Source organism: Falco rusticolus, chromosome 6 (genome assembly GCF_015220075.1).
Source record: "Falco rusticolus isolate bFalRus1 chromosome 6, bFalRus1.pri, whole genome shotgun sequence".
Lineage (NCBI taxonomy): Eukaryota > Metazoa > Chordata > Aves > Falconiformes > Falconidae > Falco > Falco rusticolus.
Window position 1 is genome coordinate 82,386,805 of NC_051192.1, and position 20,730 is coordinate 82,407,534.

Here is a 20,730-nt window from a genome sequence, read left to right on the forward strand (position 1 = left end):
CTATGTACTTTATGCTTTGCTTTCCAGTGGAGTTGGAAACAATATTAACATTTGACATTTATGCTCCTCTTTCATTGAAGAGATTGTTTTTCTATTGTTTATTACAAATCTTGCCCCCTTTAGAAGCTCATCAGTATTTTGTTTCCGATGGATATACTGGGATATGTTAGAAGAACTTGTTTGATCCCATGATCTTGAGTGCTTTGTCAGCAGTCTCTAAGGATAAAGGGCAAGTGACTGGTCTGCTCACTTAGCAGTAGGATTAAGCCTTTTATCTTGCATAAATCCCAACAATTAAGAAATTCAAAATCAATATGAAAAAAAAATATTTTTTCACGCAACACTTAATGAAACATTCTTCACTGAAATAGTCCTGTGGTCATGAACAGAGATGTTCAGTAATGGCTTGGAACTCATAAAAAAAGAATGTCTAAATGTAATAGTGATAAATATTTCATATTAGACATGAGATCTCCTATTCCAGTGTTTAAAACAAGGCCTTATTCAGATGGGGTTACACATGAGCCCTCTCATTTGAAAGAGATCATGCCAAATATACATCACTCCGGTTTCTAATCTTTTTCTTTGAGGCAAGGTTTTGGAGTTAAGAATTCCTGGAGCAGAGTACAAATGCTATCCAGTATGGTCAGTCTTACGGACAATTATCAACACAGACGAGGAAGAGCAACTCAAAGAGGCTTGTCATATGTGTTGGAGGTTGCATGAAAGGGGTTGATGGAAAAGCATGTGCACGGACAAGATGTGAAACTGTTAAAAGGGAAAGGATTGATGTGGGGGTAACTGAAAGGTGACAATGATAGACATTTGGAGGAAGAACGGCTGCAAAAGCAGAGCAAGGAGATTCACCTGGGTGATGGCAGCATCTGAAGAAGGAATGTGAGGTGGTCACTTTGGTAAAGAGAACATTAGAAAGAACTTTTCATAAAATCTGAGATGGAAAATACGTACATATGAAAGACCATCATTTCAATCGCAAAAAACCAATATAATGTAATGAAAGTATGAGCAAGAGTGTTTGGAAACAGAAAGGCCTTAGACAATGTCACAAAATGGAGTGATGCACTCCACTTGTAAGAAAGAAGTAGCAATGTGTTTATTGACAGAAAGCTTCAGTTTAACAAAGTTTAGTGGTAAATGTGACAGTGGTTTAACAAGATTGGATGGCAAGGGACATGTGATTTTTTACTGCATAGAGGACACGGTTAGACAAAACTATCGGGGAGACCCTCCCACTGAGTCCCGAGGTTCAGAGAGGACCCCCTTGCTTTCTGAACTCCTTCTCAGAGGGAAGTTTAGGTGTGGCTTGATCCAGACTTAGTCCCAGACTTGGTCAACGGTTCATATCTAAAGGATTATATGTGCACAATCAATCCTTTATGACACTTAGCGCTTGCCAAGAATCTGTTGCAGCGAGGAATCTCTCAGCCTCGAGGAGCAGCCTCCCCTCTCACGGGAGATGCCGGCGTGCAGGCTGCTGCCGTGCAGACTGCTCGGGGGGCCCCGGGCTCCCACCACAGCCATACCCGCACCCCAGCCCTTGTCTCGGTCGGCGCATGCCCCGCCAGCCCTCAACTGCTCACCAAGATGCACGGCCCCCAGCTGCTGCGGCGGGGGCTACCTGCCTCCCCAAATTCCAACTTAACCCAGATGCGGCCATCACAACCACCACCGGTGGCTATTGCTTCAGAAGGATGGGACGGGGAGGCGCACACCACCACAATTATTAAAAATAAGACTGAGGGAGGTTGGATGTGCTGTTGAGAGGTGGTTTGAGAGACACAGGGAACAGGTAACACGTGCAGGCCTATTAATTCTTTTTATTCCTCTGGGCCATCTGCTGGGGCAGAATTTGAGGATTTCAGACATTTGTTCAATATTCTTCAACGTCGGGACGGCAAAATGAAAATCTCAGCGGAAGAGAAGAAAACGTTGAAGGGGAAACCTGAAGACTTTTGCTTCAGCCACGGCTGTGACAGCACCGAGTGGGAGGGGAGCCTCGGCGCCCCGCGCCGCGCCCAGCGCTGTCAGCGGCAGCGCCAAGGGGGCAGCGCAGCCGCCAGCCCGGCCCGGCCCGGCCCGGCCCGGCCCGGCCCGGCCGGCCCCGCACCCGGCGCTGCCGCTACGCGGCCGCCCCCAAGGAACCGCCGCGGCCGCCCCCGCCCCGGCCCCGGCCATGCCCGCGCACGCGCACCTCCCGCTCCCGCCCTCCGCGCGTGCTTCACGCCCCCGCGTGCCGAGCACGCAGCCCCGCCCCCGCCAGCCCCGCGCCCTGACCGCGTGTCTCTCGCGCGTCTCTCGCGCACGCACAGCACGCCCTTTCGCTCCCCTCCCACCCCTCCACCCACCGCAGGGCGGCTTCTGATTGGCCAGTCCGCCGCCCGCCGCTGGCCACTCAGAAAGGCCGCCCAGGTCCCCGCCTCTTTAGAACGCGCGGCCGCCGCGGCGGCCCCTGACAGCGGCGGCGATGGCGGCGGCAGGGCTGGCGCTGCGCGGGGCGCTCGCCTCCGGGGCGGCGGCGCGCAGCCGTGGCGGCCTCTGGAGCCGCCTGCCCTCGCTGCCGGCCGCGCCTTGCCGGCCCGCGGCGCACTTCGCTTTCCAGCCGGACCCGGCACCCAGCGCGTACGGTGAGAGCGGGGCCGGGCTCGGGGTCCACCCCGCGGACCGGGCTCACCCTCGCTCTGCTGCCGGGTCCGCCCCACCGTCCCCGCCGCCGCCCTCTTGGGGGAGGGCCCGCCCGGCGGGGGGGGGAGGGGGGGCGGGAGAAGGGAGGGGGGTCGGGAGAAGGGTGGGCACCTCCCGCCTCCACTCCCTCGGGCCGCGCCGCCCCGCCGAGGTGCCGGCGGTGGTCGCGGGAGGGGCGCTCGCCCGTCGGGGCAGCCGGCGCCAGCCGCAGCGCTGGGGACCAGACCCGGGGCGCCGGCGGCTTCCGCCTGGGTGCGCCTCCCCGCCGTGTCCGCGGCGCTTCCACCCGCGGGTTTTCCGCGAAAAGAAACTCGGGCTGTGGGTGCGGCGGCCCCCGCGGCCCGCTGGGCGCCGGTGGTGCCTCAGGCGTCGTTCGTGCCTCACCGGTACCGCTCGGCGGCGGGGGGGGGGGGGCGGGGAGAGTGGTTTTTGGGCAGTCAGCACAGTAAGTTGGGCTGGGCCTGCCCGTGCCTGCTCCGTCCTGCAGGCCCTTCCCCTGCCCCTCTCCTGTGCCAGTGCTAAAGCATCTAGCAGTGACTTGCATCCATCCTAGGTTTATTGTTGGTTTTTTTTTTTTTGTGTGTGTGTGTTTTTTTTTTTTTACTGCGTGCTTAAGTCATGAATGGGGTAATAAACCTGTGATTAACAAAGACTGCTGTCTAGTGAAAGGTTTGAGGTAACGCTCATGGTCACACAGTTGAGAGTAAACACAAATCAGTTGGAAATGAACAGCTCAAGGTAAAAACAGCTGTTTTGACTTCACTTCTGAGATGCATCCATGCAAATGACTAGTGCTGAGTTTCCTCCTGGAAGAAGCCTGCCTGCTGCAGAATAGCTGTTTCTCTCAGGTGAACTGCACTGTCTACCAGAAGGTTGTTACTTAGCTGAATACCTTTGTATTCCAACTTGGTCATTAAGTCTGGGAAAACTCTCAGCCATTTGTTAGGCACTGGGAGGTACAGGCATCCAACTTGTCACAGGGTGAAGCATGTCCCAACTTGAGATCACAGTGAAGAAGCTCTAGAGGAGCGGCCCAGTTTTTGTTGCCCTTTATTATTAGAAAACTACTTCTGCTTTGATTTAAAGTACACTTTGAGATTCTGTGAAAAATGGTGAAAGTAAAATAAAAAGTCATGCCAGTACCAATCTTGATACTAAGGTAATGCTTCTCCAACTCCACAGTTGAAATTTGAAGGGTAGAATTAGTCTCTCCTTTTCTGTGAGGGCTGATGCAGAGGCCTTTATTATAAGCAAGAGCAGCAGGTCAGAACAGTCTGTGTGAGGAATTTCAGACAGTTGCTTAAATAAGAGACATGTATTTATATCAAGTACTGGAACACCTGTATCTTGTGGAAAAGACAACCTAAATACTAATGCAGATGACTTGAGAGAGAGAAATAACAGCTGTTCCAGTTTTCATTCACTTGAATTCGTAAGTGTTGATTATTTGTAGCTTTCATATAATTTGAACAGTTCCCATATTTTTTTTTTTTATGGTTTCCCCCTCTCAGAGCCGTGTAAAGTGTAACAAGTGAAGCCATCAAGCACAGGAATGTGGCTACGCAGCTCTGGTGTGGCATGACGTTGGTCTTTAACAAAAAATGCTAACATTATTTAATAATTTAGGAAGAAGGGAAGCTGAATGGTTGTTGAGAGATGCTGTAGCTACTGGAAACAGTGTAGCGCTCCTTTGTGATTTCTAACACCTGTTCTCATGTTTGTCTGGGATCTTGGTTTTTTTGTGCCCTGTGTGCTGGTGGGTAGTATTCTCCTGGGCTGTGTGTGGCTCCTAGTCATGACTTAGGCAGAGATTTTGCTGGTTAAAGAGCTACCCAATGTCAGCCAGGCAATTTTTTATTCACTCGGTTTCTGATAAGGCATTATTCTCTTTGCTTGGAGAATCTTGAGTTGGTCACAGTAGTGGGAATCGGGCTATTGTTTTATACCATTTTTGCTTTCAGGCTTGTTTGTTTTTCCTTGCAATGCTGGAATGAAGAAGGGCACTTGCGTAGCCTTTCTTGGTTTTGAAGACTTTCTTTCAGTCCATGCTGCAGAAGACTTTAATACAGCAGTCTGTTTTCTTTACCCATTTAAAGTATAGCTGTTCAGCATCAAGTTTTCTTCCTCTGGAGTCTGACGCTTTCTAACAGCAGTCCAGAGAGCAGGCTGGTGGACTTGAGAACTTCTGATCATAATAGGTGCCTGTAAACTGGAAAGTCTGGAGATAAAAATAAAATAATTAAAGAATGATGAGGTAAAGTTAATGACATCTGCTGAATCTTATCAGAAGGATTCCCAGTCCTCAAAACAATAATGCTTTACTATGGTTTCTTCCTTGGAAAAACTGTTGGTAGTCATTGTTCCTAGGTGTTTGGCTAGACTGCACTTGCTGTAGTGAAGAGCATACCTTTGGAAAAAAGGTTGAGTGCATGGTAGTAGAATTAAAGTCCTTGGGATTGCAAAGTATACCATGCTCAGTCCCATCTATCCTGTAATTTAAGTTTACTCCACAAATGAGTCTTGGGTACTGCTAACAGGGATCTTGTTTATGACTGTTAACTAAGGTTTTAGTCATGTTTTGCAACAGTTTTCTGATGTACTTTGTGTTTTGAACCAAATTAAATGGCTAAATAATCACTTTCACACAGGGCAAACTCAGAAGATGAATCTCTTCCAATCCATAACAAGTGCCTTGGACAATACTTTAGCCAAAGATCCGACTGCAGGTATGTTATGCTTGTTAGTGTCCTCTGCTTTATATAAATTGCATTTTGTTTTGTCTATTTGTGTACAATATTAAATGCATTTCTCCTGGCCTTGGAAGTTTTCTAGTAATTTTTTCTAAACTTTTATCTCAAACAAAGCTTAAAAATGTGTTGTAAAGAGATTATTAATGGATTATGTGATTTAAGATGCAGTTGAGTGTTCTGTATTAGCTGGGTATATTTTGTTTGAAAATTGAGGGCTGAAAGATACATTGCTTAATATGCTTAATATGGTGTTACTGATGTGAACTGTACTTAAGGGCAGCCTGTGTCCAACCAGTAAGTAAATGAGCTCTAAAAATGTAAATTTTAGTTTTTAATTCCTTCAACTCTCTGTGCTCAAAATACGGTATTTTTAAGAGACTATATGTTCCTCGCTCTGTCCATTTTTCCTTCTCTCCTTCCCTGCCTTCCAAAATTCCTTTTCAGCTTTACTGGTTTCTACTTGTCATTGTGCATAGGCAGTGTAAGATTTTCTAGGCTTTTGGAGTCTGGATAACCTGTAAATTTGAAGATGCTAGTTCATCATAGCTTGATTTAAAAGGGTTATCCTAAACTCTTTTGCACAGAACTATTTACTGTCAATTCTTAGAGGTGACAGGAGGTCTGTTGCTTCTGTTGTCATAATAAAAGTGTGGTGATGGCCAGATATTTGAGAGAGGTGTTTAATGTAACGAACACAGCTGCAAAAGCTGCATGATCTTGTGTAATTTTGGTTTTTCTTTTTAGTGTGTTAGTAACTCTTCGGCATTGCTTCAACCACTGCTCAACCTGAAGTCTGACTAATCATCTAATCTGTTAGGACAAGTCTGTCTGGTACTATTGCCTGTATACATTTTCTCTCAATCTACAATCTACAACTTGTTACAATCGCTGTTATTAAATTAAACTTAGACAACTAAGGGTAAATTAGTGCCAAGAACAGATTCTAGTACCTGTTCTATAGAATCAGCCATGTAAAAGTAAGTAGAACGTTAGTCCATCAGGAACTTAAACTCCTATACAATCTTCAGCCTTTTAGTCACTCTGAGATTCCAGTCTTGCTTGTCAACTTTGCTGGGCTGGGTCTTTGCAAAGTTCTTTGCAAGACCACGTTGGAGTTCCGCAGTCCAGACATGCAGTTTGTCAGCATCCCCCTAGTTAGTGAATTAATTAGTACTTCTTGCAATGGAAAGCATGTCCTTCGTATGTTTTTAGTTGTATGGGAATTGAGCAACTATTGTTTTAAGTAGTGGAAATCCTCATGCTTGTGTTGATGAGAATTAGAATCTCTCTAGGAAAACATTTTCAGTGGCTGAAAAGAATGAATAAAATGATGCTGGTTTGCTGATACTGGCATTAAATGTTTTCTTTTTTTTTTGTGTTTGTTTTTTTAATGCCAGCTGGCTTAAAACTGAGTGGCCATATGATAATGGAAAGGCCTTACAAAGATTTTAAGTACAAAACCCCAACAAATTAATATTAAAAATGAATTAAATGATCTGGGGACAGTCACATACTCCATGACTGCATTGGTTTTACATCTTTATACAAGTTATTTTTCTTTAATTGGTGTCATTAATATGATTGTCAAAAGTGTGTTAATACCTTTTAGTATTTTCAATCAGAAATATATTTTATTTGAATAAAATTAATAGTTGAAAGGCAAGGAGCCTAACTTACTATTTTGTGTCCTTTAAAATATGGAGAGTATTGAAGAATATGGGAATTATCAGAACTCACCCCAGTCCATGCAAGCTGCTGTCGGTGATACTGCTGCTTCTCTTACGTGCTTAAACAAATTGAAATGGGCAATGCTTATTTCTGTGAATTAAATAACAAAAATGTTTTAAGAAAAATCAGACATCATCATTCCGTAAATTAAACAAAAAACCCCCCAACCCCAGATTAGTTGGTATGAAGCTAAATTTTAAAGGCAATTACTTTTAGTGATAAAACTTTATTGGCTACATCACCCACACTGTAAGCAGTGTTGAATATTGAGAGTTGTCCTGGTTATTAGATACCCATCTTTTCTGTAGAGGAGTTCCTCTGAAGCCAGTCTTCTGGCTAGTATGTTTGGAGAATGTCTGAAATTTCATGTTGGAACGTTATTTTGAAGAAAATGTAATTTTGAATTTTTTCAAAACACCAGATTTACTGGAATCTGTGGATGAAAAATGCAAATGGTTATCAGTTAAAGCAGAACACAGAACTTCAGTGACTTCTGTAGTGATTGAATGTAATTTTTTCGTGGAATGATAGAAATATAAATTTATTCATTTATATATGGATATTGCAGAAAAAAGTAGATGGTTTAATGAAAACATAGCTGAATCAATTTTTTTGAGATCTGTTTTGAGACATAGTTGTGTTGCTGTAATGATTCCCCATTAACCTTGCGCTAGGCTGTGCATGAGAAACACTTAGGTCTAGATAAATCTTGAAGTAAAATGAAATACAAAGTGCTACTTACGTTAGTGTCTCAAAAACCTTTGAAAGATGTTTATTAAAAATAAGATGCATTGGAGTAATATTAGCCTCCTGTACTGTTCTTATTTTTCAGTAATATTTGGTGAAGATGTGGCCTTTGGTGGAGTCTTCAGGTGTACAGTTGGCTTGCGAGACAAATATGGTAAGTTAACTTCTAAATCTGACATTGTTTTCACATTAGCATCTCTGTTCTTTTGTGCCCCTTTATGGTGTGGGGGAGAAGCCTGGTAAATGGACTTCTGTTTTCCTTTCTGTCCTTGGAAATATATAAATGGTAACAGATTCAAGTTTTTTCTAAGCTTTCAAAGCTTAGAAACTTGCTGACATAATTTCAGGAGTCTTCTACTTCTTCAAGGAACTTTGCCAATATAACTTCATTTTTTAAATTGCATTTGGAGCAGTTATTCATCACTGTGGCCACACTTAATTACTGTAAACAAATTAAAGCCTCTTAGCAACAATACATGGTGGTGATGGTTTTTTTATGCTATCTGTCAGGAACCATGAAGGAATTGCATTAAAATGGATTTAAACTTTGTTAAATGTAGTATTGTCTAGCATGGCCTGGAAAGCCAATATAGAAACTATGTGTTACAGCTACGACTGTGCTTCATCTAGAATGTGATTGGTTTACTTGTTTGGAAGACTCATGTGAAGGCGTTCAGAGAAATGGTATAACCTTTGTCTTGGAATCTTACAAGTAGCCTTTATCACTAGATAGGAAAATCAGGTTTGCAAAAGTATATGAAAAATAAGATGGTGCTTAATTATCTCATACCTCAGAGAGTTGAGGTGAGCTCATTGGAAGAGAAAAAATACTTGCAGGAATGTTTTAATTTTTATTGAGAACTTATTTTTAAAGTAAGTATTAAATAGGGAATTTCTCTGAAACTTGCAGGAGCTTTTAAAAATTTGTTTTCATCTGTGATTTAAATTAATCCGTATATAGTGTTCATTTTGGAAAAAAATGTAGTTCTGCTATTTCTGGTGGACAGTCTCCTACACCTGAGTATTAGCAGCTTCCAAGAAAGGTGGGGGAAGGAAAAGAGCTTTCAGACAGTATGTTGTTACACAAGCATGTCAGTGTCACGTTCACAGTTCTTGATGGATAGAATTTAACCACCTAGTTGGTGATACCTGGTTGGCAAATCTAGAGGACTTTTCAAAGCCCTTCACTGTTCTTCCAATTAAGTTTCTTCTTTGGTTATCCATTTGATGTGGTTTCATTAAGTACCCATTTTGCTGTGAGAAGTACTGTTACTGGAACACTAAAAAAAAAATCTAATGGTTCATGTATGGCATGCAAGGTAGTACATAGCAGTTTACAGGTCTTGGAAACTGGTTGTGGATACAGTAACCTGGTAGCTTTTAACTTGGCAGTTGTGGTCTCACTGTTAAACAGAATAAGAGGTTATAAAATGTTACATTGCAGCAGCTTGCTTTCTTCGAGGCACTAAGATGACTAGGACCACTTGAAGCCAGTGATTAAATCTATTTCATTTTTTTTTCCCTGAAGGAGACAAGTTACTGCCAACTTGGAGATGTCCAAGACTCAGTTTTTTGGAGTAAACCAAAAAAGGGAGAGGAGGATGATTATATTTTTTAGAAGTTTGAGAAACATAACTACACTTTGTTGTCTTGTTTCTCTGTTTCAATTATTACGTGGATGTTTTCTCACTCTGTTCAGATAGTTTGGACAGGGCTTTTATTAGCAATGATCTTTAGTGCAGCGTGTTGAAGTTGAGTTAGACTTCTGTTACTCTGGTGTGATATGTTAACTCTGTTTACTAGACCATGTGGAAACGAAGCCTCTGAGACAGCAGTCGGTTGCTGAAAACATGGACAATAGAAGACTTCATGTGGGAAATAAGCAACAGGAGCAGATGGCTCCATAAGCAACTTTGTTCTTAGTGAACATCTCCAACTTAAAAGACAAAAGGAACAAACTTTTTATTGTTAGGGTGTTGCTTTGAGGGTCACTTGTTGGTTTTCTTTGATGTGAGAAACTGATAAAATAGTGGAATGAAGGAAAGACATTATTTAGTTCTTTTAGTAGTGTTTTATTGATGGTGTATTCAGAAGTGCCAGTGCTGTTCAAAGACTGTGTGTTAGTCCCTGCCCCAGAGTGCAGGGGATACTGTTGAGGGAGTGCAAAGAGCTATGCACACAGCATTAGCGTGATAAACAATGGTCACAGCACATCAGCGGTCTACCAAGAATCAGATTTATGGGTATAATAAAGACCATGAGTTATTTGAGGAAGTTATGATGTGACTTCAGAACATTTGAAAAGAACTCCTTTAAAGCATGAGAGGCAACATGAGACATTGTGGAAGTACTTACATGAAGACTGAAGGGTTGATGAAGGCTCCTATCGCCATTTGGTCAGAAAGGGCACTGACCTCTTTAGGGTGCCTAAGAGGATAGACTTGATAAGGAAAAACTACATAGTGCTCTTGTTTTGTTTGATTGTAAAATAAAGTGGGTGGGTATGTAAAGTGCTGGTGAGATCAAATTAATAAGGTAGGAAACTATCTCTTCACATTCATTCCGAGCACTGCGAAGATTGTACTTGTTAGAGGAAAAGTGTGTTAGCTAGGAGAGGAGAGATTTGAAAAGCTTTTTGCTGTTTCCTACCTAAAAAAAGTTTGTCTTCCAGATTCATTATAGAGCTTCCCAAGATACATTTGTTTTACAGGTTTTGAGATTTAGGTCTAGGTGAGAAGTGAACTGAAGATGTTGATAGTGATTGAGAGGAGGAAGGAGGTGGAGGAGACATGACAGGAGAAACAGAGTTCTTTATGCTGATGAAGTGCCTGTAAGTAAATGAAGGCAATATCTGAAATACAAGTTTGGACAGAAAGAGAAGTCTAAAGATAAGATTAATTTAGGAGTCATTCATATAATGATAATTCAACTTTGTAAGGCAGGTAAGATGACACGGGTAACTTGGCTTCTTTCCTCACTAACAGTGAAATCCTGTAGAAAACAGGCAGTGGCTGAAGTGGGAATGGCAAAGATGAACTAGAGGATGTACTAAAAGTATAGTTAAAATGCTGCGGGAGAAGCAGGAAAGAGTGAAAGTGCAAAAATTGAAGGAATCAAAAATTTCAAGAGGGTGTGGCTCTCTGTCAGTGCTGTCTTAGAGATTAAGTTCTGGATGCAGTGCTTGTTTTATGCAAAGGCTACAGTCCATGTAAAATAAGGAGGAACTTCAGACAGAACTGATAAACAAGCAACCTCATGGATCTTACCTGTATGGGGAAGATTACATATATTTTCTGACTCTCCCCACTCCCCTCCTGCGCTTGCCATCAACAGACTAGTAAGATACACAAGAGATATAATTCGAGGTTCTTTCTATATGTGGATGTAAAATATGAAGGAATTTTTTTTTTTTTCTCCTTTCCTGGAAGAGGGAGGCTTGGCTTTTTTTGTTTGGGTGGTTTTTTTCCTGTAGCTAATCAAAATCACTAGGTGGCAGTCTATGCCTGCAAGTTGTTATTCTGATACAAATTGATAGCTCCTTTTTTAGCACTTTCTTCGAGGCCAAGGTCTAAATATCACCTAATGTTACAGTAGGGAGAATTTGGTATATCAGTACTCGGTAGTTGTACTATACAGATGTTGGTTACTATCCAGACTGTTACTGAAGCCTCTCTGGAGAGATAGAGATTTGCTTTTAGAATAAATCTGTCATCAAATCTAAAACCTTTTTTTGCCAGGAAAGCAATTTAAGCCCGAGTTTAGAGTAACGTTGTAATATAAACACAGCTAGAGGCCTAAGTGAAAGAAGGCAAGCTTGTTGACTTTGTAAGGAAATAAATCCTAATTTTTGATTGGATGAATTTTTGACATGCTACAAAGAATTATGTTAGAAGATGTTTAATTGAGGAATCATATGTAAACAGGTCAGTATATGCAAGTTTTTTTCCCATGATAGCTATGACTTGGGATAGTATGTTTGTTCCTGTAAATCTTAAATCAACATCTGGAATAGGCAATTCCAGTTTTCTGGCATAGCTTTGCTGCTCATGATCTTTCTGTTGGTGTTAATGTTTTGCATGAACTTCATGCTTAGAAATCTGCTGCTGTATAATCCTCCATCCTGAAGATGAGTACACTCTCTGAAATTTTTGTATGGAGAGTTCCTTTCAGGTGAGGGAAGCAAGTCTTGTACAGTTTTATCCTTTGTCCCTTCCTTCTGGTCTTGCACACTGGAAGGCATATTCTTGTTTTATTCCTTGTCTCCTTCCCCATCAGCCCCTGCCAGGTTCTAGATTGTTACTGTTTTGCAGAGGTTACATGCTCTAACCTGTAGAGTATCATTTCTGAAGTAATGGATGTCTGCTGTTCCGTAGTCCTGCTCTCTGGAGATGTTTCGTGTCTCTAGAGCAAAGGTGTAAACTGCATGACTGGTAGTCTGCTTCCTTGCCTACTGTATTTTTGTAACATAGGTGATGTCTGCAAACATTTTTTAATTTTTTGTTCTATTTTTTAAAGGGACGTACATTATTATTTTGATCTTTTGAAGAAAATGCTATCGGAGTGGAATAGCTATACATTTGTCTTCAAGTCTGCAGATGGATTTGAAACAGTCATCTTGGAGGTTGAATAAGTGTCCTGTTGCTCTGCCTGAAGTATGAAATAAAGTTGCAGCATGTAAAGATCAGTATCATCCACAATACAAATACAGCAGAGATCAGAGGTAGGAATTAGATGATAGGAAGTAAAGAAATGGGAGGAAAAAACAGGGTAAGGTAGAAATGGAGAAAGCAGACAGAATTAAAGGCTGAGAAGAATAGCAGAAATAGTGATTGACAAGGAAGGCTACTCAGAAGAATGCCAGAGCAGGTTTTTGTTTTGAGTAACTCCAAAAAAAGACCTATCTAACCTACTGTGGTCAAAAAATGAAGATTTTGAGATTGTATAAACAGGGGAAGTCAATAAACGTATTATATACTCTCTGCCATCCTGCAAACACTTCCAGCTTGAGGGCTTCCTTATCTAGAGGTGCCTCTGTGTAGTCACCAGACTCAGTAGAGATTTGTCTTTAATACCGTTCTGGTCTACACTTGAAGGGAGGCTCTAATGTGCACGTACTGTCATGTCAAAAGTCTATCCTTAGCGAGGGTAAGGATCAAGAGCATTCTGACTATTTCAAAGCTTGATATTCTGAACATGTGGAATAGGATCCGTTCTTGCACAGAACTGGGAATCCAAAAGATGTAAGATTGATTTGGCAGGTCTTTCCCCATAGCAGTGCTTTGGGGACACTGAGGGTTTTTTTGTGTTCACTTTAATAGATGAGATTTGGGTAGGTGGTAGAAACCAAACCAGAAGAATTGGAAGAAATGAATACATTACAAAAATTGGCATCTGAGATTGAGTTATTGCCCATGTTTGTTGTCATCTCAAAGTAATAATCTTTAGTAATTCGTGTCTTTGTGCTAACAAATATTTATGTACAGGCTTTCTAATACTACAGCTGTTTGTAGGTCTTGTTAGTTACATGCAGATGTCTCACACAGATGCACGCATTTGAATGTGTTTGGCTAATACATTTCAGTGGAGTTACATTTAGCTCAAAAGCTAGGAAGTTATGCTTGCTGAAAAAATTGCACTATAGAGAAGAAAGTTGACCTAGTAAGGAAATGTGAAGGACCAGAATTTAGTTTTTCTTGTTAAGATTTCATGCAAGTTTGGATAGCCAGGGAACTAGCAGTTTCCCCTTAGAACAGAAGTAGTGTTTGATCCTTGTCTTGCTTTAACTAAGCAGATTGCAGTTCACTTTAGGGACACTTTCCCTGGTATATGTGATGTCTAATTAGAGCTCATTAGTGCATTTCATGTTCCTCTTAATGTATCTGGAAAAACTGGAGTAAAAAATAGTGTAGTCCCCTGAAGGTAGCCTTGAATTATCCACCTAGATTAAGGAAGTTGGAATACAGTGAGTCAGCAGATGAAAATGTGGAAAACCCCATTTTCCTGATGATCAACTCACAGAGGGTCACAGCAGCTTTAGGAACCAGCAGGTTAAGTGCAATCACATTTGATCAGTGCTTGAATGAAAGAATGATGTGAAGAGAAAATGTGTTTCTAGAGTTGTGTGAGGCAAGGAAGGAGCATTAGAGTAGTACCTCTAAGATGGGACTTTCTGTGAATGGTGAATTTGCATAGGAGGAGGAGATAATTAGGGGAATGAGAGCTTGCTTGTAGGGAGTGCTCTCACACATTAGATTGAAAATGAAAGTACTGGTGATCTTTTGCCTCTAGAGAATAAGATGATTCCAGTGTGATGACCTGAAAACAGGTAGCTAGTGAAATTCTGAAACAAATAATGTAAAACACCTTCACATATAAATGAATTCAGTGTTAAGCAAGTTAACGGTGAATTATAGAAATGATAAGCACTATTACTAAAGATACTGCATCTCCAGAAGTTGCATGAGGCAAAGGGTGCTGGAGGATTTTAAAAGTTCAAGGAATCACTGCTGTGATTGTTATTGGAAGAAGTCTTTAAAGAAGTTTGAAAAGTCTCAGTAGTATCATCAGTCTTCTGGAAAGCCAGCTATGAGTTGGGTATGGATGCAGTGAATCCATAAACAGATTTTGAATATGGAATCAGAACAAAATGTGATCCTTAGTAAGGGAAGGTTTAGTTCAAGTATTATGTTTCTAGAATTCATCTTGGCCTTACCAGTGCCAAGGGGGACAGTCCCTTCCCTGGTCCTGCTGGCCACACTGTTGCTGATACAAGCCAGGATGCTGTTGGCCTCCTGGCCACCTGGGCACACTGCTGGCTCATGTTCAGCCGGCTGTTGACCAGCACCCCCAGGTCCTTTCCCACCAGGCAGCTTTCCAGCCGCTCTTCCCCAAGCCTGTAGCGCTGTGTGGGGTTGTGGTGACCCAGGTGCAGGACCCGGCCCTGAGCCTTGCTGAACCTCATGCAACTGGCCTTGGCCCATTGATCCAGCCTGTCCAGACCCCCCTGCAGAGCCTTCCTACTCTCGAGCAGATCAGTGCTCCCCCCCAACTTGGTGTCATCTCCAAACTTACTGAGGGTGCACTTGATCCCCTATCATACAGCAACCTATGTTTCTTTTTTGTGGTGTGTCTTTCTATTTGCCATCAAGGGAGTGAAGATGACTGCTTAAGTTACATTCCTACTACTTGGATGCCCAGTTAGAGTACCTTTTAAGTTTTTGACCTATTGGAAATTTTTCTCAGATGTAAAGAGTAGCGTAAGTGAGTTTGTTACTTTTCAGTAGGGAATTATTGAATAATGCTGTTTTAATTCGCTTGCAGCCATTTGGAAATATGGGTAGAATGTGAATACTTTGAATGGGAATTTTTATTTCAAAGATCCTATCAGTTCCTGGAGGATGCCACTGTGGTGTCTCCCGGAGTAGAAGTTCTGAACTTAATCCCAAAAGAGCTGACTGAGGTCTCAAAGTTGACCTCTGTGGAGATGTAGCAGTAATGGTTTTGTCAGCAGTTCTTTTGGAATGTTTTGGAATGAATTTGTCTTTTGCTTGTGATTTGTCACTGTTCGGGAGTCTCAGTGTGATAGCAGAGTGGATAAGAGGAAGATAGGTTTGTTCCTTTCTGGGTTTATGTCCCATCACTGTTTGAAGGGTCTTTCACTTGTGGGTTTTATTTTTGTTTGTTCTAGTTTCTTTTATTGGTCTCTGTTATTGCTGTTCTCTTTTTTGGTTTGTCAGTGCTTACAGATATGTTCTGCCCACAGCAACTTACGGTACTCTCATACAAAGTCAGAACAAAAATCATAAAGCTTCAGTGTAACATTGCTAATACATCCTGGGGCGATGTTTGCTGCCTTTATTAGCAATGTGGTATTGACTGTCAGTTTGTGGCACATTTTAGTCCCCAAGTCCTGTCTATTGTACTGCTGTGCAGCCAGTACTTGCTGCTTTTCCAGGTGGACACTTGATAAAAGGAGGCTCAGTAACATGTGTCACCCCTATGTGTAGGGTAAAACAAAATCAATCTGGGATAGTTTCCTTTCAGGTAATTGTGAACTACATACATGGCTATGGACATTCATACATGCAGGCAGTAGTAAATGAGGAGTAAACAGCTGCAACTTTTCCTCCTCACTCATTTTTCATAGCTAAAATAATTACCTTACATGGAATAAAAGGGTGCAACAAGTACATATAACTTAAAATTTAATTATTTTCTTGCCCTCTTCTTTTCAAGTGTACAGACTTGTTTTATAAATAAACTTTCCTATGCTTTATTATTTTGATGCAGCTAGAAGTGTAGATAAAGTCGGTAGGTTTTTTTCTTCAAAACCAAAAATGTGAAATAGATGGGGAACAGATTGTAGGCAGTGATTATTGTCTGTTCAATTGGTCCAGGTTATTTTCTTGCAAATTGGAAAATCACAGAAAAAAAGGAAAATCGGGAGAAGAAATAATACTTGTGTTAAGTCACGTGAGGGTGTGGGGAGTTGAATCAAAGATTTCCGCTGTGGAAAATTTCAAACACATCAAAAAGCAAGTGACTGAACTGCATATGAAACCACAGTTATAGCAAGAAAATAACATCCTTATGTCGGGATGACCTAGCAACATTAGCAATCAGCTGGATGCTTTAAAAATGATTTTATTTATTCCTTCCATATTTGTTTTCCTCTACTTTCTGCCTGCCTTACAGAATTAGATCCCTGAAGTACAGGGTATGTTTTGGGATAGATCAGCTGGCAAAGGCTGTTCTTAGCCTTCAGTGATGGAGATTCTCTGGCTTCCCTACACACACAGTCACAGTCCCGGTGCAGGATTATTTTTATGGTTGAAGCTTTTTCTTACTGATTAGTTTTCTCTGGACTCTGGTTGCTGCAACTGAAGAACATATTCCATCCAAAACTGGATACTTTGGGCCTTACTGAGTAAAACCTGGTTGCTTACACCTTCCTGTTGACACATCTCATGATAATACTAGCTTGTCTTGCAGCAATAATGTTTATTTACAATGTCTGATCCGTTATAATCCCTGGGTGCTGTTCTGTAGAGCTTTTGTCGAAGGTGTAAACACCTGTGTGAGTTTTCAGGGGACTCTTCTTTCTCAGTAAATGTCGTTTGCTGATAGGCCAGTAAAATAATTCAGGAGTTTTTGTTTATTTGGCCAGGAGATGGCTGTACCTAGCCATGCCCAAGGGACCCCAGCCTTTCTAAAATTGTGCTAGTCATTCTTTGAAGAAAAGTGTTTACTTGAACACAGTATTTTATGAGCTTGAGCTCTAGAAAACTGAATGCAATTTCTGTGTGTAAGTGAAATACCTATGGAGGAAAACATGGGTGAGAAGATAAGGTTGTTTCCAGGTTGTAATGGTATTTGGTGAAGTTTCTTGGCTAAAGATTGGTATGCTTACAAAAATTGCTTAAATGTCCTGATGGCTTTTAGTAGCATGAAATAACGGGAGAACCTTTTGAAGCTGAACTAATAGAGGTAGATACTGTGGTTTTGAAAAAAAATAATAATCCAATAATGTGCCTCCAAAATCCATAAAATACTTTATAATGCTTATACTGTAAGTCTTTTTTTTGTCAGTGATTTCAGGACATTGTTTATTGTGGAAACTTCACAGCATGTTACTGGCAAGGGAGCAGAGGTCTGTCAGTGGAGGTTCTGGGTCTGCTCTCATGTTGCCAAGTGTTACAGTGCGAAGGCGCAGTTTGGATGTGCTGGTTGAGGCCTGTAATGCAGTACATTAAGGCAGTGTTTTGTGCCTCCCAGAAGCTATTAGTGGTTGGGCATTACTTCAACAGGTGGGAGACAATCTGTGTTTTTTTTTCTGTGAGGTTTTTTTATCAGTAATCATGGGGTCTTTTGCATGGTTTTAGAACATAGCAGTATGCTGTTATAGGGAGAAGAAAAACTCAGCCTCAAGTAGCGTAAGAAGTAAGTGTTAGGGGGTTATTGTATAAGCAGATGGAAAATGTTAGCTTCATGCTTCAGAACAAACTGCAAGCTTGTTGAAGCACTGTGCTTCCTCTTTTGTGTAGGTGCTGGTCCTTCCTACCATATTGTATATGGTAGAACGACATAGTTCAGAATTTTTGACATGACAGACTTAAACTGAGAGTGGAATGTTGTATTTGGAGTTAAAAATGACTAGTTGTGTATAGATTGAATAAGACCCAAGTAGTCTGGAGTTTGGTTATCCTGGTTTCTTTGTGGATGGATTTAAGCAGAGAATTCTACAGCTTGCTTGTCTGGTTCTTCCAGAGAAGTTTGGCAAGATCTGGATTTTGTTCTGATTTATAGAAATGGCTTTGAACAGTAACATCTGGAGAATGTATTCCAGACTCATTACACAATAGTACATTTTGTTCATTTTCATCTTAAATAGCCAATTCTTTTCTTAAGATTTACAGTTAGAAGACAAGAAAAATTAAGAACTTGATGCAGTGTGCTATGCCCTTTTACCATATTGGGGGATATTGGTATAAATAAGTCTGTCAGAGCTAAATAGATTTTATTTCAGTTTTGGTGTGCCTGGTGTGAAAACAATATTTTATTTATTTGGGACTTACTGATATTTATTAGGTTTCTTTTTATTGTATGTTGTAAACCTGTTTGAAGGAGAGGTAAGGGATATGCTTTTTAATATAGAACTTGATACTCAGTACAGAGCTTAAGAAAACTGTTCTAACATGTTTTAAAGATATTTCAAGATACATTGCTGGGCACAAAATTATGTGTTGCTGAACTTCATAAAAAAGGAATTTTCCACTTCAGAAAATACTTGCAGTGAAACATGTAAAAGTAATATTTTAGTAATATAATGTCAAGGAGGATGAAACTTTATATATATATAAAGACACAAGGTGGTATCAATGAGCATAACTAGTACTTGCAGTCTGTATTAATACTAAGTCTGTAAGCAGTTTGTGTACCTTGTTCTAGATATCAGTCTTCGTGCCTTTACTATTCCTTCGATGAAATTTAGTGATTCTCAATTTCTTTGGTTAATCCTGTGATCAGTATGCCCCCTGTTTCCATTTGTATTCACCAAGTGGGACTAATTTAGTACGTACGCTGTTGTTTCTTTTTTTTAAACCTCAGAGTTTGGTGATAAGAGTGTGGTAATTATCACTACTTCAGTTTAAGAAGATTCTACAGACCTTATTACAGGGAGTAAAAGATTCAGAGTTTTCTTGGAAGTAACTTGCTAAAGCGTCAGAAAGGTCAAGATTATGATCCAAGTCCAGTCAATTGTATAAACAGCTTTGCAGCAGAAGCATTTTGAGGAGCAGGTTAATCTTAATTTAACTTCATTCAGAGCCATCTTCCAGGCTGACATAAGATGCTAGTAATTTATTATAAAACATCTCCTTTCTCTTTAATTTGTAGAAACATTAAATCCTCAAAACTTGGCAAGGAGTTTTCACACTTGTGTGGAAGCACCATATGTAGATCAGTTAATTGCTTTTTCTTATGCACATGCTCTGCATTGTAAAGGGACAGGCATGGTTACAAGTGAGATTCGTAAGATGTTTTTCATTGCTGTAGATTACTGGTCATTCAGCGCTTTGTTCCTGAGTATTTCTATAGCAGCATTAAATCCTTGCTGTTGTGTTGAGAATGGTTGCTTCACAATTTAGGGTAGACTCGGCATTCTTCCAAATTTACTATAAAGCATTTCTATGCTACTGATACTGAGGAGTGAGGGAGCGGGTGCCTTGTATTTGACAAATTTTTGGTTATTCCTCAGTTTGTCATCCACATGGTATACCCAGCCTACTACAGCAGAACTTTCATTAACATGTAATACTTAGCTTTGGTAACCCTGATGTATTTTCCTGTTGGATCTCTTGTCATGTCATGTGATGTTGCAGATAGTGTAAAAATGCATAGAACTAACCTAAACCTCTTAATTAAGGCTGATATCGTATCCCTTGGTTATACCCACATATAAGTGTTTGGTAGATGTCAATTTTAGGGCATATTTTTTGCAAGTAAGCATTCTGTCATCTGGTATGGCTTCGCATGTCTAACTTTATAATCAGTTACGCTTTACTGCAAGTGTGCTTCTCACAAGGCAGTTTTTTTGTGGTTGAGCAAGGAATGTTATTAATCATAGCTGGAGGAACACTTGAATGCCTTGGTGCAGTTAGGCATCGTGCTTTTTTTTCTTTAGGCTGATACAACTGAGTATATGAGCCAGATGATCAGAAGGAATTTGGTGTGGAGTGGGCTACCTGCATAGTCATCAGTAAAAAGAAATTCTGGTGAGGAAATCTGCCACTTTGATGTGAGCTGCTTATGGAATATTTTTTTTTGAGCAGTGTGGAGCTGAATCACTACTATTTTATCAATGTCATGAAATGCTTCCATCAACAGGACAGGTACAGACATAAAGAGTTTGGGCAGTCAGCACGTAACCCTGCTTGGGGCTGTTAACAAATCACAGATTAATAAGGGTTGGAAGGGAAAGACCTTGAAGGTCATCTGGTCCAAACCAGTACTCAGCATAGAGCCAGTTTAGGTTGTTTGTGGCCTTGTCCAGGTAAGTTTTGAGTATGTCCAAGGAAGGAGCTTGTACAACCTCTCTGGGCAGCTTGTTCCAGCATTTGACTGTTGTCACAGTGAGTTTTTTCCCCTCACATAATCAGTTTCCACTTTTGGTGTAATTTTTTCGCCTGTCACTGTGTACCTGAAAAGAATCTGATCTTCCTCCTGCTTATACTATTGCTTGGTGGATTTTTCATCATGGAAAGATTAAATGACATGCAATCTTACCAGCATTCAAAGTTATGGC

The 20,730-nt window shown here is 41.0% G+C and overlaps 1 protein-coding gene across 3 annotated transcripts in view; it reads left to right on the top strand.

Moving 5' to 3' along the window:
- Positions 1-2,457: 2,457 nt before the first annotated feature.
- Positions 2,458-20,730, top strand: part of BCKDHB (branched chain keto acid dehydrogenase E1 subunit beta) — a 131,867-nt gene continuing 113,594 nt past the window's right edge. The window contains exons 1-3 of one of the 3 annotated variants that reach the window (XM_037391346.1): positions 2,458-2,645; positions 5,352-5,429; positions 8,014-8,082. In XM_037391346.1, the coding sequence (XP_037247243.1) occupies positions 2,486-2,645; positions 5,352-5,429; positions 8,014-8,082 (307 nt within the window). In that variant the 5' untranslated portion in view covers positions 2,458-2,485. The remainder of the gene's footprint in view (positions 2,646-5,351; positions 5,430-8,013; positions 8,083-20,730) is intronic. The other 2 variants (XM_037391348.1, XM_037391347.1) reach the window with 2 other exon arrangements.